The 20,138-nt window shown below is 36.2% G+C and overlaps 1 protein-coding gene across 1 annotated transcript; it reads left to right on the top strand.

The window, feature by feature from the left end:
* Window positions 1–10,005: 10,005 nt before the first annotated feature.
* On the top strand, window positions 10,006–19,590 carry znf622 (zinc finger protein 622). Its single transcript, XM_056479400.1, has 7 exons — window positions 10,006–10,086; window positions 12,133–12,681; window positions 15,641–15,895; window positions 15,974–16,136; window positions 18,154–18,269; window positions 18,567–18,710; window positions 18,827–19,590. Exons 2-7 carry the CDS (start codon window positions 12,135–12,137, stop codon window positions 18,958–18,960), a joined length of 1,359 nt encoding a protein of 452 aa, XP_056335375.1. The 5' UTR covers window positions 10,006–10,086; window positions 12,133–12,134; the 3' UTR covers window positions 18,961–19,590.
* Window positions 19,591–20,138: the final 548 nt, after the last annotated feature.

Below are 20,138 nucleotides of genomic sequence, written 5' to 3'. Positions count from 1 at the left end.
TGTCTGTGTACAGGAAATGTACAGTAGTTTTATTGTCGCTGTTGAGCAAAAACCAGCAGTGACTTTAACCTCTTCAGACCAGCCTGCGTCTCAAAAAACTAACAAACAAACACGTTTTCCAGTCTAAAACAACCTGTAGACAGGAAGTGATGCCATACTAGAGCCGAAAACGTGGAGTAGGTATTGTCTGCGGACTGCAAGATGGAGCCGTTACATGAAGAAGTGTAACTTGTAGTACAATAGAGGTGTAACTTGAAGTTATGGAGACCTACATGTCAAAACTGTTATCGGCGATATGGCGCTGTACATCAGTTATTAATGTCTACACCTAAACCCAACCGTCAGAGTTATTAACGTCTACACATTCCCCAACCCTAAACCCAACCATCATTAATATCGTCTACACTTACCTCAACCCTAAACCCAACCATCATCGATATTAAGTTCTACGCCTTCCCCAAACTGAAACCCAACCATCACAGTTATTAACATTTACATCTTCACCAAACCAAAATCCAACAATCATCGTTTTTTATTTCTACTTCTTCCCCAAACTTAAACCCAACTGTCATCGTTATTAACGTCTACACCTTCCCCAAACCTAAACCCAACCATCACAGTTATAAACGTTTACACCTTCCCCAAACCTAAACCCAACCATCACAGTTATAAACGTTTACACCTTCCCCAAACTTAAACCCAACCATCAGTTATAAACGTTTACACCTTCCCCAAACTTAAACCCAACCATCAGTTATAAACGTTTACACCTTCCCCAAACTTAAACCCAACCATCAGTTATAAACGTTTACACCTTCCCCAAACTTAAACCCAACCATCAGTTATAAGCGTCTACACCTTCCCCAAACTTAAACCCAACTGTCATCGTTATTAACGTCTACACCTTCCCCAAACTTAAACCCAACTGCCATCGTTATTAACGTCTACACCTTCCCCAAACCTAAACCCAACCATCAGTTATAAACGTTTACACCTTCCCCAAACTTAAACCCAACCATCACAGTTATAAGCGTCTACACCTTCCCCAAACGTAAACCCAACCATTATAGATATTAACGTCTGCACCTTCCCCAAACTTAAACCCAAACATCATCGTTATTAAAGTCTACACCTTACCCATACTTAAACCCAACCATCACAACTATTAACATACAGTCGCGAGTTGCTGAGGCTTTCATACTTGAAGCATTCGCCATTGTATTGTTATTTGCAACCACAGGGGGCGACGTCTCGTTGTGACATCTTGCATGGTTCAGTCGGATCTCGATAACTGCAAGTTAGACCTCTAACTTACTACAAGTTACGCCCCTTTATGTTACTCCCTTGTCTTGCAGTCCACAGACAGATAAAAACGTGCAGTTATATGTCGAACTAGTGCTAAACTTGACTCAAACACAGACTCGCCGCGATCGCAATTTATTTATTTGTTGTTTTTGTTCATGAATGGATTTCCTGTGCACAACGTCTCGCATGCGACCCGTCAGGACATACTGTACACATGTAAATATGCCAGTCTGAGATACCTCTTGAAAGATTTGTATCGTTCTGTTCCTCATCAGAGACCCACATGCTATTCCTTCTGCATGAATCTGAACAGGGGCGCTTCTAGTCACTTCACATTTCAACTGAGGTTCCTGTTGGCCCGGTGCTCATCATACTGGATATAGTTTCAGGAAATGGAGTCCACCTCTTTAAGCACATTTTGTTAATTACGCGTTCTATTTTACACCAAAAACATTAGATATCAGCGCTTATTAAAAGGTGAGGGGTCAGTAATGTGGAGTACTAAATGTGAACTACATATTCCTGACAACCTGTTTCATAATATACATTTCCTATTACTATATGTTGCATCTTCTGAACGTATGGAGTGCGCAAAAATTAAAATTCTGTCATAATTATTTTTCGTTGCATTTTTTGTTTATACAGTGGGAATGCAAAACGTTGATGATGATTTTTAAACTTTAAACCATGTCCTAACAACATGATAAAAGCTATCTTTACTATCTTTTCATTCTAACCATCTGCGAAGGCGATGTGCAAATTTATTTCTATATATATAGTACTTTCTATATATAACAGCATAAACTACTATGAAAATGATCACCTCAGGTGCTGATTATGGGCTTTATTCAGTGTTAAATAATACCAGTATGAGTTTAAATACCATGTTATGTGACATTCTGCATGCGGCAGCAGAGAGTTTACCTCCGATTTTTAAAATAAAATAACTAGCAAACTTATAAACATAAACGTTAGAACAGTGATTCAGTGCGAACCAACATCATGCACTTTAATAAAGTTCATGAGGTTTAATATGTATTAATTCGCTTATAAACCGGTCCTTTTTTGATGAGAGTGCACTATTCTGTGCTCCTGAATGACTGGTATTTACATGTTTCTGTCGTTTCATGACAAACTTTTTGTCGCTGGAATTTTGTCACTTCACATGTTGTGGTGACATGGTGTTATGATGCTAAATCGTATAAAATAAGGCAAATTTCTGACACCTTCTTGTCGATCTTATTAAGCAAGATATTTTATAGAATGTTGAAAGTCAATGGGAACCAAAACTATGGACATCAACATTCTTCAAAGTATCCTATTTTATGTTCCAGAGGGAAAAAAATAATGCAAATTTGGAATTATACAAGGATGATTAAACAATGACAGAATTTTTATTTTTCAGTGGACTACCTTATTCAACAAGGTATTTCATACAATATTGAAAGTCAGTAGGAACCAAAACTATGGCCATCAACATTCTTTAAAGTATCTAATTTTATGTTCTAGAGAAAAAAAGTCATGCAAATGTGGAATTACACAAGGGAGATTAAACGATGACAGAATTTTGACCTTTCATTGGACTATCCTAGTAATCAAAATATTTTATAGAATGTTGAACATCAGTGCGAACCAAAATTCTGGATATCAACATTCTTCAAAGTATCTTATTTTATATTCTAGAGAAAAAATGCATTAAATGAGGACTGAATTTTGTAATTTGCAGTGGACTATCCCTTTAAACAAAATGTGTTTTTGGAAGTCTCCATGAAATGATTATTAGGGGTCAAAAGGAACCGATAAATATCAGAGCTAAATGCTAAAATCCTCCTGCTGATTACATAAACACACACACAGACACACACAGCACCTATTTTTAAGTTTTCCACATCTCCACGACACGATGTACACAGAGAATCACACATTTATACAGCGTCTGTCTTATTTTATTACTCTTTTTGTTTGTAAATACTGTAAAATGCATTTTGATATCATTGACATGTTTTGATATTTCAGTCACTACCAATGAATACTACGAGATATTGGGGTTACGCGAAAAAAAGACAAAAAATATATATGTAAAGGAAAAAAAACCGTGTTTGCAGTTAAAAGAGTCGCCATTCTCTGTCCTTGACTCTGTTCCACTGTACAGATGTACTAAATCATGCAAATGTAAAGATTTTTGTCAGCCTCTACTTAGTAAAATGACGTCATGTTTTCGGAGAACAGGAAAGTAAGCGGTACCGTTCGCTCCACAGGAGGATGTTTATGCGGAGGGCGAAAGCCTCACGATGCTTGTCCTCACCTTGCACTTTCCAAACAGCAGCTCGCATTTTAATGTATATGGACATACAAGAACACAGCAAGTTGTCTCTTTGTGTGCTAAAGGGACCATGCGTCGCAGACTTTACTATGAAGGATTTTTATCTATTTAAAATTTTAAAAAACAAACAAAAAAAGCTTGGAGGAAGGATGTTAAAAAATTAAAATAAAAAAGCGGAGGGTTGTGTCCTTCCTGTTCTCTTGAGATAGTGTTTTATAGGTTGCGGTCTCTTCTCCTCGGCCAGTCCTCTGTATGTAAACCACTCACGTTGTTGGCCATTTCTGTAATTCTATTGTGACGCTGTACGATACTGTAATATTAGCGCGGAGATGAGGTGCGGAAAGAGAAAGAAAACAAAAAAACCTCCTTCACCGATGTTCTTTCTGCCGAACGAAATACAGTATTGAGTATAAAGCAGTCTGTCTCCTGGGTTTGCTTTGTATTTCATGTTTAGGGTAGTTTGGATCCTTGTCTTAGGGACTGTTTCTGTCTTGTGTAGTAAATTAAGATGTTCTTTGTATGTTTCTTTATATTGTAAAGTTTCTTTTAGATTTAAAAGTTGCTTAAAATTTGAAAAAAAAAAAGTGCTTCGATAATGTATTTTTTTCTCTCTCTCTTTCTCTTTGGTTTCTTTTTTCATGGAGTTGTTGCATATTTTTTTGCTTGTCCCTTCGTTGTAGATACAAATTTAAGACTAATAAAATAACATAACCCCTTTTACCAAGACTTCCTGCTCTCCCAGCTCTTAATTTATTATTAAAATATGATTTTTTTTTATTATTAAAACTGATTTTGAAAATGTGTGTGTTCTTCTTGTGAGTATTGTTCAAGTCACCTTCTGTATAAACTGTTTTAATTTTTTATTATTAGTATGTCTATGAAAGAAGTCTCTTATTTTGTATTTAGTTGATCAAAAATAAAGTAAAATAGTAATATTGTTAAACGTTGTAATACATTCAACAATATTATTATTTATTCTTTTTTATTCATATTCAAAATAGTTATGTTAAATGTTGTAATGACACTTAATATTATTATTATTATTTATTATTCATATTTATGCTTATTCTTCATTTAGTTTATTAAAATAAAGTAAAATAGTTATATTGGTAAACATTGTAATACATTCAACAATATTATTATTTATTCTTTTTTATTCATATTCAAAATAGTTATGTTAAATGTTGTATTGACACTTAATATTATTATTATTTATTATTCATATTTATGCTTATTCTTCATTTAGTTTATTAAAATAAAGTAAAATAGTTATATTGGTAAACGTTGTACAAACATTCAACAATATTATTTATTCTTTTTTATTCATTTTTATTCTTATTCTGCATTTAATCAAAAATAAAGTCAAATAGTAATATTGTATAATAACATTTAACAATATTATTATTTATATTTATATTTATTTATGCTTATTCTGCATTCAGTCGATCAAAAATAAAATAAACACTAATATTGTTAAATATACTAACATTCAACAGTATTATTATTTATTCTTACTTTTGTATTTATACTTATGCTTATTCTGCATTTATTCATTCATTCATTTTCTTTTTAGCTTAGTCCCATTTGTAATCAGGGGTTGTCACAGCGGAATGAACCGTCAACTTATCCAGCACATGTTTTACGCAACGGATGCTCTTCCAGCTGCAACCCATCACTGGGAAATATCCATACACACTCATTCACACACATACACTATGGACAATTTAGTTTATTCAATTCCCCTAAAAGTTTGAACTGTGGGGGAAACCGCAGCACCAGAAGGAAACCAACACGAACATGGGCAGAACATGCAAACTCCACACAGAAATGCCAGCTGACCTAACTGAGACTTGAACCAGCACCCTTCTTGCTCTGAGGCGACCGTGCTAACCACTAAGCCACCATGTGACCTCTATTCTGCATTTAGTTGATCAAAAATAAAGTAAAAATAATAATATTGTTAATAATAACATTTAACAATATAAAAAAAACAACATTTAACAATATCATTATTTTGACTTTAATTTTTGATCAACTAAATGTAACTCAAGAGACTTTCTTAAACAAAATCGAATTTAATTAAATTGAAATTGTAATGTTGTCAGCAGCCATTTTCAGAAATTATCATAATATGCTGATTGCTGATGATATGCTAATTTTCTTTTCAGTATTACTATGCTATGCTGAATAATTTTGTGTAAATATTTTGTTTGAGATTCTTTGTTTAGGACAGGATTTTCTGAAAGACCAATGATACAACAGAAATATCTTTACAATCCAATTAAAAAAGACAATAATAATAAGTTTGGGGAAAAAAAACTAGATTGCGTAATGCTAATAGCATGAATAAATGATAAATATTAATTAGGGCTGTGCAATATGACAATATATAGTACGGCCGAAATAAAACACCTATCATTTTATATTATCCTCTATCGCAGTGTTTCTCAACCAATTTCCTGGAGGACCACCAACTCTGCAGATTTTCATGTCTCCTTAATCAAACACACCTGATTCAGATCATCACCTCATTAGCAGAGACTGAAAGACCTGTAATGGGTGTAAAAACAAATGAAGCATCCAAAACATGCAGTGTTGGTGGTCCTCCAGGAACGTGGTTGAGAAACACTGCTCTATCCTTTATTTTTGTGGTGTCACAGTATATATTGTGGTAATAAAAATAAGATATGATGTATTATATATACAGTATATATAAAAAGATAATTAAAGATATTAAGGTATATGTTAATATAAGAGCACAATATTAAACGCAATTATGGGTATGCAGACAGAATCATGAATAACAGCATCTTGAGAAAGTTGCAATCCTTAAAGTACAATATTTACATTGTTACAGATTACATTTTATTTAGTAATATATTTTTATTTTATATCATTTTAGGGGGTTTTAAACTTTAATGGATAGAACAGTGTGGAGAATGGACAGAAAATCATGGGGAGTAAAGAGGGGAAGGATCGGCAAAGGACTTTGAGTCGGGAATTGAACTCGCATCGCCGATGATGATAAAGCCTTTATTTGTCACATATACTTTCAAGTGGTGAAACTTACACAGCGGATGCCCTTCCAGCTGCAACCCAGTACTGGGAAACATCCATCCACGCTTACATACACTACGACCAGTTTAGTTTATTCAATTGACCTATAGCGCATGTGTTTGGTATGTAGGGGAAACCGGAGCACCCGGAGGAAACCCACGCCAACATGGAGAGAACATGCAAACTCCACGCAGAAATGCCAACAGACCCACCTGGCATTCGAACCAGCGACCTTCTTGCTGTGAGGTGACAATTCTAACCACTGAGCCACCGTGTCACCCCATTGGTGAGCATAAGACATATTTTTTAAAGTTTATTAAAAACAATTACATTTCATATTATAACATATAAAGTTGTAATTATTTTACCCATGAGTGGAAACATTGTGATGGTGTGTTATGTGGTCATTTACCAGGCTGTTCTGTCTCTCTCTCTCTCTCTCTCTCTCTCTCTCTCTCTCTCTCTCTCTCTCTCTCTCTCTCTCTCTCTCTCTCTCTCTCTCTCCCTCCCTTTCATGTGGATGAAGACGAGCGCAGAAATGCTGTTTTTCTTCTATAGGGAAGCCTGTGAATATTAATTACTATGGTGAAACACTGACCCTTGGGCCGCAATTAATTTCAATTGAACTATGCCAGCGAGAAGTCATACAAACAGCAACAATGCTATTAAGTTTCCAAGGTTACGATGTACCTGAGGTATAGAAACCCTCCGACTGCCAGCTTAAAACGTGATTCAGCGATGAAAAAGGAAGTGCCGATTGAAATGTCTCCTCCATGCAGATTTACCAGTGTCAGCCATGTGGGAAACACACTGCTGTGGCTCACTATTAATTATTTGAATTTGTCTTTGAATTGGTTCCTCGGATATCTGTGAGCTCTGAATCGGGTTTAAAATGGGCTACGCAAGATCATAGTGTTTGTCCACAATGATTTTACAGAAATGCTCGTTCTCTCCTAAATGGCCTTTTGTGCTGTAGGAGAGATTAAAAGCGTCAGCCTTCAGGAATCATATAGAGACTGTGACACTTTGCACAAACACATTAAAAGGACATTATTTTAAACCATGTGTGTTCGATTATTTTTTTCAATTTATATTCTAAAGCTCATTATGGTTCATCCATTTAATAATAATTACTTACATTTATATAGCGCTTTTCTGGAGACTCAAAAAAGCACTTTACACATTAGGGGGGATCTTCTCATCCACCACCAGTGCCCAGCATCTGGACACTGTGAAGCCAGTTAAAATATGCCATGATGGACAGAGGCCAGTAGGCAAATTTGACCAGAATGCCACGGTTAAACCCCTACTCTTTTCGAAGAACATCCTGGGATTTTTATGAACAGAGAGTTAGGATCTCGGTTTAACATCTGATTTGAAAGACGGCGCTCGCTGAGCAGTATAGGGTCCCCTTCACTATTCTGGGGCGTTAGGACCCACACAGCAGTGCTGCTGGCCTCACTAACACCACTTCCAGCAGCAACCTAGCTTTCCCATGTGGTCTCCCATCCAGGAACTTACCACAGGCACAGCCCTGCTTAGCTTCAGTGGGCGACCATGTGAGAGTTGCAGAGTGCTCGCTGCTGGCAGTTGAAATGCATGTAGCATTGATAATATGGACATTGTCATTAACAAAAAAATAGTGGTATGGCTGAAAAAATGGTATATTATGAAGGATATTTATAGCATATATATATTTTTGAATATAGCTGGAAACTCAATTTATTACATTTTTAAAAGAAATGGCTTGCTGCTTGTTCAAACTACTTATTTAAAATGAGTTTATTTATATTAAATATTTAGCTTACAACAACTTACCTCAGGCTTTTGGCTTCTGTGAACAGTAAAGCTTGCCCTTTTTTGACAGCCAGTTATTTCTGATTTGGCCTCAAACGGAACAGCATCACTACTTAATATTAGGTGGTAGACAATTTGGCCACTATAATTTAAATATAATTACTGATGTACAGTACTGTAGGGATAATTTACAGTTTTAACCCAAAGAAGAGCAGTCTGTTAGATGAAGAAGAGCCAAATTCAAATAAATAAAGTTTACTGAAGATAGTTTGCAGTTTCATCAGCAGAAACCAGCTTCAACACTCACAATGAGTTCCTGTTGGCTGCTCTGCTTACAATCACAAATCAATAACAATTATACTCCCACAAGACTAGAAAGGGACAATTGTCAAAAGATAGACAATTGTAATGTACATCAATGTGGGGTTGTACCTGAATCCAAATAGGGATGGCGACAAGAGGCTTGGGTCAAGTCGCCCGTAGACAATGAAGAGCTGATCTCAGACCTGTAGAACTGCCCCATCAGTAGGCCCACACGGAATCTGCACATGCAGAATTCTGCAGATTTCTAGCCTATCATTGAGTCTATGTATTTACTTATGTAAATGTGTGTAAATTTAGATTTATTCAGTTTTTAAATTAATTTCAGTAATATTATTGACTAATATAAAAATATTCATAAGGTTTATTTACAATACAGTTTGTAAAGTAATATTTTCTGTCTTTTAGTAGATTTATTATATGAGAGACTTGCTTTGTTTACCAAATAAAGAGGATCTAACTGGATTTGCATTGTAAACATTCAATATAAATTAAAAAGGTATTACTTTTTGTTTCATATATTAGGTTTTAGTTATGATACTCCCAAAATAATTCTGCATAAATCCGCAGATCTTTAACACAATTCTGTGCAGAAATAGCAAAAAATGTCAGCAGATTCCATCTGGCCCTACCCATCGGATGCATATACGCATGCAAGAGACAATCTGTTATAAAAACCCAAGATTGATTCTTCGTACTCTCAGCTGTCTTATCAAACTAGTTCAAAACTGGTATAAACAGCATTCAGACTGCTATAATCTTACTATACAAAGTCTATCTTGAATAAAAAGGAAAATTGCTTTAAACTGAATATACACATAATAATATCAAGATCACTTTAGACAGTATTAACACATAATTATACAAAGAGGAAAACAGTTGTTTTCAATCATCCAGTCCTTCAGTTCCACTCGAGGTCTCCATGAGCTCTGACTTAGTTTGGTGGCTTCTGAAAATAGAGTTACAAAGAGACAGGTAAACGCACTGAACATTAAGCAATAATTTATTCATTATTCAAATAATCATCTTAATAAAGTAATGAGAAAATTATCAATGTTGATCCATGCTGGGACGAATTTGGAAGGCAGAAATCCGAATCCATCTTTACTACTGTTAGTCTATAATATTACAGTCATGACGTCTTTTTCCTCTCCACGCCTCAGGGTGGCGCTCCATTTGTAAGATTTTGTGGGGGTAGGGTTCAAAGGTTGTTTCACCATCCTCGTGTTGTCATCGCTGTTGTGGACTTGTAAACTTCTACCAGAGGGAATCGAATAAACAAAGTAAGATTGCACTTTCTGATATGTGAACATGATATCTGACACGAATTTTTCTTGTTGTCTCACATGGTTTGGTTGTTATAGTGTTCTGTAACGTTAACGTTAGTGCACAAAGTGACAGATCTGACGACATGCCGCTTGACTAAATTGTAAATCGCTACATAATTTCACAAGCGTAAACGCCATGATTTTAATTTTCGTTTTAGTCTCTCATTTAAAGTAGAAAAAATGGAGAAAGTTCTCACGATGGTTGGTTAAAACACGGCGATGTCAATGTGGAGAATTGATCATGAAGTTTAATTGTGCGAATAATTAACGTTACTGAAACAGTCAGTGGTTTGGTTACAAGTCACATTTTGTTAACTAATATTAAATGTAACATCAAATTGTCAAAAAGGTCTTGTTTTTTTCATACAGAATAATAATAATACTAATTGTGTTTTATTGTAGAAAACACACTCATGTGTGAAATTATTAATATGAACAACAGGTGTGACTGTAAGACAAACAAAATATCAGCAAAAGAACACAAAAATTCACTTTATTTTTTACTTAACCTTTTAAAAAAACTCAAAATCTAAAATGTACTTTGATATATCAAAAACGAAGTATACATACTTTATATTGAATAAACCCTTGTTTAGAAGTAATTAATATGTCTGAACGATTTTGGCCTAAAATAAAAATCTCGATTAATTTAATATTTTAACTCTATTATTAATGAACGATTGTTTTATTTATTTATTTAGTTTTTGCCCTCATAGTTCACTGACAGGTTTTGTACAGTAATTATGCTCACATATTACAAGTGAGAGATTTTTGAATGAAAGGTGCATTACTTGATTTTAAAATAATTGAAGGAAACACACACCATCTATTATCTATGATTATTTATTGAACATCAGTGCTGACCAACTGAAATTAAAACACACATTGCCTAAAACGTGGCTCTCTGCGCCGCCCACCCTTGTCATCACTACCAAACTGACCAATCACAAAGCTTGCGCTACGTGTCGTTGTGACATGTAGTTAAATTTTTTTGAGAGGTGTGGGTATGCAAAAACTGCGCTGGACCGTAAGCGTGCACTTGGCAGAAGTATAATATCAGAATAATATAATAAGTATAAATTAACCTTGACAAAGTGGGGTCACCTGACTCCACACTTGGTAGGGAAAGTAACAAAAAATTTGATCTGGAAAAATTAGATGTATTATAGGTTCTGAATGTTGATTTCCATTACTTTTTGTTTAATCGCCCAGCAATTAGGAAAGTAAAATTCCCTCAAAAGGCAACATAAAACATAAATAATTCAAAAATGTTACATTTATTTCACTAAAATATGCTTAATGTCTTGTTGCTTTGCTGATCAAATGGTGCTGAGATGACATCAAGACTAATTTGCCACTGGATTTTAAATTGGATTTTTATTTCGATGTAAAAATTAGGTATTTTGGAGTTTTTTCTACAACATAAACTTCACACACCTCAAATATTCTAATCGAGTTACTTAATACAAACAGTACTAGCATACTCCCAGGGCCATTTATATGGAGGTGGATATGTAGCAGCATCATGCTGGTCTTTCATAACATCTAATTTTCACGAGGTGTTAGCCCAATGCTTAACCCCCAACCTGGAGGACCAGGACATGCACACATAGACTACAGTCAATTCACCTAGCGCATGTCTTTGGACCTGTGGAGGAAACTGGAGCACCCGGAGGAAACCCATGTGAACACTGGGAGAACATACAATCTCCACACAGAAATGCCAACTGACCCAGCTGGGACTCCAACCATCCAGCGACCTTCTTGCTGTGAGGCAACAGTGCTAACCACTGTGCCAACGTGCCACCCTAATACAAACATTAGTTTATTAAAATAAAATTAGCTACTTTTTTGTCTATCAAAATATTGGCCAACAAAATCTTTAAACCAATCCTCATGTCTGCAGCACTTTATTAAAAACACAAGTTTGACCTTTCATTTGAAATGATCATAATGCTTAAAATTAATTTGTTACAGATTTTTTTTCTTTTCTTCCTGCAGTCATGTCATACACCTGCATAAGCTGCCGTGTGCAGTTTTCTGATGGCGAGGTCCAGCGGGCGCATTATAAAACAGACTGGCACCGCTACAATCTGAAGAGGAAGGTTGCAGACATGCCCCCCGTCACGGCAGAAAACTTCCAGGAGCGAGTGCTGGCGCAGCGGGCAGCGGCCGAGCAGCAGAGCCAGAGTGCCGGACATGAAGCGGCCTACTGCGCCACCTGCAGCAAAAAGTTCTCCACCGACAACGCCTACACCAACCACATCCAGTCCAATAAGCACCAGCAGGCGGAGAAGAAAGCCCTGGCTGCCGCACAGGAGACTGTACAGCGAATGAACGAGAAGAATCTGGAGAAAGGGGCGGGGCTAGAAAAAGATGCACAGAATGAGGCGATTCAGAAAGCAGTTAAAGAGCAGCAAAGACACACCCCTTCCAAAGCCACGCCCACAGAGAAACTGGCCAGAGAGCGGCCTGACAAACCACCTCGGCTGCAATGGTTTGAGCAGCAGGCCAAGAAGATCGCAAAAGAGGAGGGTGAAGAAGAGGAGGGTATGAGTTATTACTAGGCCTGTCACAATGATCAATATACTGACTTATCGTGCAATACTTGCACATGACCTCAATAAATTTTGCTGTGTCAATGTTAGGGCTGCTCGATTATGGGAAAAATCATAATCACGATTATTTTTTTCATAATTGTAATCCCGATTATTCGAAACGATATACAGTTGAAGTCAAAAATATTCGCCCCCTGTGAATTATTATTATTTTTTTACATATATTTCCCAAATGGTGAGCACGCTTGCGTCATCCATGATGCACTGTTCAGTTTAAGAAGCGCTCTCGCTCAGCACAGTGGAGATTTCTTTATATCGTTTTAGTCGTTTGGGATGCAGTGACACTCAGTCAAATATTTCGCTGAACAGATCAGCCACTTTTGACACTCATAAACAATCATAAAGTCATTGTGCTGCAGGTATTAGGAGGTTTGCTAAAGGTGCAGCTGTGGCGCAGTGAGGGTTTTGCGTCTTTAATAATCTACGACAGTTTGCGTTCACTAAACGGTAAGAATGATTAATAAATCCATATGAAACAGTCCCTTAAAAGTCACATCTCGCCTTCTCTTTCGGCCTCAGGCGCGCTTTGCACTCACACTACCTGTACCGTGCCTGAACCCAAGTGAACCGCGCTCTGGCACACCTCTTTCACCCGGCCAACTAAACCGCCTGAGCCCGATTCGGAGCACTCACACTTCTTAAACGATCCGGGAAACGGGCCTGGGCATGGATCGGAATTAGTAGAACCGGCAAATAAATTGGCCTTAACAGAGCGGGGTCATGTGACTCCACACACGGTAGGGAGTGTAATTTAAAAAATTGACATTAGAACGATTGTAGGTTCTGAATGTCAATTTTGATTACTTTCCAATTAGCCCTACTGTGGATGTCAATAGCTACAGGTTTCTAACGTCCTATAGAGTATTTATATATAGAGTATAGAGTATTTGTGTGTTCAATGGAAAAAAAGAAACTCATGTAGGTATGGAACTACTTGAGGATGAATAAATTGAATTCTTGGGTGAATTATCCCTTTAACTGCACTGTTATTCTAACGTAGACATCGTACTGTCAAGTTTGTGCTCTGCTTCTTGGAAATAATTGCATTATTCACATTAATCGAATTGAATTGAATGAAAGTCAAACTAAATTTTGTTTAATATTGACATTGTTATTTTTTAGAGCTTATATTATGGCTGTGCGATTTGGGGAAAATATCTAATAGCAATTTTTTGACAGATATTGTGATTTCAGTATTTCTGTGATCTCAATAATCTGTATCATAGCTTCTTACTGCTAAAATGCAGTGAGTGTTGTTAAAAAAGGAACTGAAAAGATATTAACTTACTCCAACATTAATTCAAATTAAACACTCATTTTTCTCTACAGCAAACAGTAAGCACAAGTAAAAACCTCACTTTTCTGTAAATAAGTTCAACTCAAATTAGGGAGATAGTGTAGCTTATTATACAAACAAAAATAGTAATTATAAAAATACAGAACACTCAGCAAAGTGCCTTTCTGTAGCCTATATTGTCTAAAAACAAAATAATTATCATAGATGCTACACAAAATATCACAACATGCAACATACAGCAGCAAAATGGCTAAAATATGCGTGAGACGTAGGAGTATCTCCTATCCAGCATTTGGATGAGGTTTTTAAATCCCTCTTTGGTCACCATATTAAAAGGCACTGTGTCTTTAGCGAGGTAGTGAGTTATGGCGTTAGTTATCTCCTGGTGTCTTCGTGATGTTTTTTCATACGGTGTAACAGCTGCAAACTACTCTGAAATTGTTCTTTGCTGTTGCTCGCTACTAGATTCAGTGTTTTTGTAAATTTACTTTTTAGCAAGACGCTCCTCGTATAGCCACATGTGGTGCTTTCTTAGGTGCTGGTTATTGTATTTCCTCGTGCCTGTTTGGTGGTTGTGACTTTGAACCCAAAATACGCCATCATACCACTCGTTCGCGCTTTCCTATTTGTTTGTTTGTTTTATAAGGTAAATGCGGAATTAAACTAAAGGACTTTTAATTTGTCAATAACCTGGATTAAGCGCTTGCGGTGAGCTGTATGTATCTTAGATTGTACAAGAAGCACTGCATTAAATTAAATTTTTCCCCACCATGTTTTTAAAATATTTACATTTATTTTACCCTAGTATATTCAATGGAGCTTCTGCGCTAGCCTGCCGATTCTGACAGGTGCGTACGAAGAAACAGTTTTTTGTCTCGTTTACGCTTGAGCAACTAAATGAAGGCCAATGTCTGTTTATCTGAATGTATTTTAATGACATTACAACATCAGTGCTGTGAAAGAAACCATATAAAATGGAAAAAAGTCACATTAACAGTTCACCAGAAGTTTATCAGTATGGGAGGAAACACTAGCGCCGCATATACCCTATTATGGGCATTCCGCATAGTTCGGTTGCGCAATTTTGATTGGGCAGAACAAAAGTGTCCTCACTCAATTGACTAGTAAGACTATCGCACACAGACGGCAGTCTCGCCTTTTCTCTGTGTGGGAGGAAATTAAATGATATATTTCATATTGCAGTCTCTTGCGATTAGCTAATCACAATGTTTCAAATCGCGATTTTGATTAGATTTACGATTAATCGCACAGCTCTATCGTCTATTTCTATTTGCAACACCGACAGTTATTAATCTGAACTGAATCAACATTGAAATTAATTGTGCACAAAAGAATTCGGAAATTAATTTACAAATATTAGCTAATTTTATTATTAATATGGATAAACTATTTTTAATGTTCCGTGGTATATAAAAATATAGAAATAAATTTTCATTGATAACTTTTATTGAACTGAATTGATTCGACATCGAACTGAACTGAATAATGATGCTACTGTCTTCTGTACAGCAGTTTTATAGCTTATTAAATTTGTTTCATAACTGTAATTAAGAATCACTGTTTTTCTTCTCAGATTGGGAGGATGTTGATGAGGATGAGGAAATGGATGATGACGATGATGATGATGAAGAGGAAGAAGAGATGGAGCAAGACTCTACATCTGGGGCAGCTCTTGCCCCCGGTTCAATCCTAGTGACAGACTGTCTGTTCTGCGGACATCATTCACACTCGCTCAGCCGAAACATAACACACATGACCAAAACACACAGCTTCTTCATCCCAGACATTGAATATCTAGTGGACCTGAGAGGACTGATGTCATACCTGGGTAAGCTAGGGAGAAGGCTGAGTTTACCTTTTATTGTTAGAATTTGTTGTTATGAATGTTTCTGTCGTTTTTCTGTAGGAGAGAAAGTCGGCGTTGGTAAGGTATGCTTATGGTGTAATGAAAAAGGGAAGTCATTCTACTCTACAGAAGCAGTTCAGGCACACATGACCGACAAGAGTCACTGCAAACTCTTCACAGATGGAGACGCTGCACTTGAGTTTGCAGATTTCTATGATTTCAGGTATACAGACAATTTTGACATTTTTTGAACAGATTTAGTTTTGGGTCTGTTTGTGAGTATTACATAATCTCTGATTAAAAAACTACACATCAAAATAAGTATGGTAACTATGAAGTTATATATATTGTTTCTTCAGTCGCAGATAAGGCATTGCAGTTAAGAAGGCATTTACTTCAGTAATAATTTTTGCTTACATTAATTTGTATGTATGTTAATGCCTTTTTATTATTTCAAGTTGTATAAAATAAGCTTAGAAACTGATTTTAACAAGCTTTTATTAACAAATATATGTGTAAATGGCATGGCATTAATAAATATTAAGAAGTGCTGTAAAAAATTGGTGTTATTAATTACATATAGTTTGTGTGGAAATGGAAATCATCTATTTGCGTTTTTTTTATTATTTTTTATTATTATCAACATGTCATAACTTCTGGCTTCAAAACAACCTAACATTAGAATAGAACCAACAACCAGTGGATCCGGAAAGTATTCATAGCGCTTCACTTTTTCCACATTTTTTATGTTACAGCCTTATTCCAAAATGGATTAAATTAATTTATTTCCTTAATTCTACACACAATACCCCATAATGACAATGTGAAACAAAGATTTTTTTTTAAATTGTTGCAATTTTATTACCAATAAAAATCCTGAAAAATTGCATGTACATAAGTATTCACAGCCTTTGCCGTGAAGCTGTAAATTGAGCTCAGGTACATTCTGTTTCCACTGATCATTCTTGAGATGTTTCAGCAGCTTAATTGGAGTTCACCTGTGGTAAATTCAGTTGATTGGACATGATTTGAAAAGGCATAAACCTGTCTAAATAAGGTCCCAGGGTTGACAGTGCATGTCAAAGCACAAACCAAGCATGAAGACAAAGGAATTACCTGTAGACATCTGAGACACAATTTTCCCAAGGCACAAGGCTGGGGGAGGTTACAGAAACATTTCTGCTGCTCTGAAAGTTTCATCTATCATCCGTAAGTGGAAGATGTTTGGAACCACCAGGACTCTTCCTAGAGCTGGCCGGCCATCTAAGCTGAGTGATCGGGGAGAAGGGCCTTAGTCAGGGAGGTGATCAATAACCCGATGGTCACTCTGTCTGAGCTCTAGCATTCTTCTGTGGAGAGAGGAGAACCTTACAGAAGGACAACCATCTGTGCAGCAATCCACCAATCAGGCCTGTATGGAGTGGCCAGACGGAAACAACTCCCCGCCTGGAATTTGCCAAAAGGCATCTGAAGGACTCTCAGACCATAAGAAACAAAATTATCTTTGGAGTGAATGCCAGACGTTAAATTTGGAGAAAACCAGGCACCGCTCATCACCAGGCTAATACCATCCCTAGAGTGAAGCATGGTGGTGGCAGCATCATGCTGTGGGGATGTTTTTCAGCAGCAAGAACTTGAAGACTAGTCAGGATAGAGGGAAAGATGAATGCAGCAATGTACAGAGACATCCTGAATGAAAACCTGCTTCAGAGTGCTCTTGACTTCTGACTGGGGCGACGGTTCATCTTCCAGCAGGACAATGACCCAAAGCACACCGCCAAAATATCAATGGAGTGGCTTCACAACAACTCTGTGAATGTCTTTGAGTGGCCCAGCCAGAGCCCAGACCTAAATCCTATTGAACATGTCTGGAGAGACCTGAAAATGGCTGTACCTAAGGGTGTAACATAAACAAATGTGGAAAAAGTGAAGTGCTATGAATACTTTCTGGATGCATTGTATATTTTCTGAGACAGTCACTAACTCCATTACATTGTGAAATTTTAACTTTTAGATTTTTTAAAAGTGATTTGTTTTAAGAGTAAGAATAAATTTGTTTTGTGTCTTTTACATGTATAACAGATTTCATATGTTAGTTTAGTACAGGTTTACTAAGTTGTAAAACTGAGAAATAAATAGTGCTCACCATCACTGAGGGGGTTTAAGTTTAAACATCAAAATACTGTGTGAATGTGTTATTTTGAATGTGATTAAAAATGATTTTCCTTATAAATATACAGGAGCAGTTATCCTGACGCTAAAGATGGAGTTGATGTGGAGATGAAAGATGGCGAGCTGCCTGATGAAAAGACTGTGGAGTTTGACGACGAGACGCTGGAGCTCACTTTGCCCTCTGGTATTTAACACATTACTCTGTGATCATTATGTTATTTAATTTACATGTTATTATACACACATAACACAGCAGATTGAACATGTTCTTTGCTTCGAAGTAAAAAAATAAATGTTAGAAATAACTGCAGTAGTATGCTGATAGTAAACCCAGACACCGCCCATGCTGCTGAGAGTGATATGTAGATGAATATGATAATATTTGCTGCGCTTTTTCAATAACAAAATAAACACAAAGCAAAGCAGTGAGAAAATATTACAGAAGAAATCATCTGATTATAGCATTTGCTTTATGTTACAGGTGCTAAAATTGGCCATCGTTCCCTAATGAGGTACTACAAGCAGAGGTTTGGTGTTCAGAGGGCATTGGTTCCAGCACATAACCAGAAGGCTGTTGGTCGAGTCCTCAAACAGTACAAAGCTCTCGGGTGGACAGGAGACTTCGGTAAGCTATTTTACAGAAAAGATTTATCCAATATTTGTTTTTGTAGATGTTATGTAGGTCATTCAAGTCTTTTTATCTTTGTGCACCACTGACTGTTTAAAATTGATCTTCTTCAGGTAAGGGTTTCGTGAGCCAGCAGCAGAAGGACATGCAGTATGTACAGAGGATGAAGTCCAAGTGGATGCTGAGGACGGGCATGGGCAATAATGCCACTAAACAGACCCATTTCAGAGCTCAAGTCATGTTCTAATCATGTCTCCATCATCAGTAAACACAAACTACTCCGACATAAAGTCAGCACAAGAGACTGAAATAAGAATCATCTTATCATATCTGTGTTGATTCAACTGAGAACTACTGTTGAGGGACAGTTCGTTCGAAAAATTAATTCGGTCATCATTTAGTTACTCGTGTTTTGAATGTTTCTGAGTTTCTTTCTTGTGTTAAACACAAAAGAATATGTTTTGAAGAAAGCTGGAAACCTGAAACCATTGACTTCCAAAGTATTTGTTATGGAAGATAATGGTTTCAGGTTTTCAGGTTTCTTCAAAATATCTTCTTTAGTTATCAGAAGAAAGAAACTCATAAAGGTTTGAAACCACTTGAGGGTGATTAAATTTTTAATGTGAACTGTCCAGATAGAAGGTTGAATCATGAGATTGAGTAAATCTGTGTGTGATGAAAGATGTCATCTGATGGTATCTAGTGATCTGAATCATGTGCTGATCCACTCTCAACATAAGAATAGGTGTTGTAAACCATTCCAAATGACCTTTACTACCAGTTATAGTTTTATTACGGCTTGTAAAAGGTATAAATATCATATAGCACATTTTCCTGATTGTAACAGTTCATTGTCAATAAAATAAGCAGTCAATCACTTGTTTGTTATGTCTTTAAGTGAATCAAGACATTGCCTTTTACGACTTACAAGAGATCATTGTTTTGTTATACACGTGGTAGAAGTCAATATAAAATAGTAACACGGGTGAAGTCAGAATTATTAGCCCCTCTTTGAATTTTTTTCTGTTTTAAATATTTACCAAATGATGTTTAACACAAATTTTCACAGTATGTCTGATAATATTTTTTCGTCTGGAGAAAGTTTTTGTTTTATTTCGGCAAGAATAAAAGCAGTTTATGATTAAAAAAACATTTTAAGGTCAAAATTATTAGCCCCTTTAAGCTATATATTTTTCCGATAGTCTACAGAACAAAACACGGTTATACAATAACTACCCTAATTCCCTAATTACTCTAATCTGCCTAGTTAACCTAATTAACCTAGTTAAGCCTTTAAATGTCACTTTAAGCTGTATAGAAGTGTCTTGAAAAATATCTAGCCAAATATTATTTACTGTCATCATGGCAAAGATCAAATAAACCCGTTATTAGAAATGGGTTATTAAAACTATTATGTTTGGAAAT

This window comes from Danio aesculapii, chromosome 2 (genome assembly GCF_903798145.1).
Source record: "Danio aesculapii chromosome 2, fDanAes4.1, whole genome shotgun sequence".
NCBI lineage: Eukaryota > Metazoa > Chordata > Actinopteri > Cypriniformes > Danionidae > Danio > Danio aesculapii.
The sequence above is the reverse complement of the archived record's forward strand: the minus strand, read 5'-3'. Positions and strand labels throughout refer to the sequence as shown.

Coding starts and splice junctions, on each gene's coding strand:
- znf622 (XM_056479400.1), top strand. CDS start 12,135: ATGTCATACACCTGCATAAGCTGCCGTGTGCAGTTTTCTGATGGCGAG. Junction 12,682..15,640: donor GGAGGGTGAAGAAGAGGAGG/GTATGAGTTATT, acceptor TTTTCTTCTCAG/ATTGGGAGGATGTTGATGAG. Junction 16,137..18,153: donor GCAGATTTCTATGATTTCAG/GTATACAGACAA, acceptor ATAAATATACAG/GAGCAGTTATCCTGACGCTA.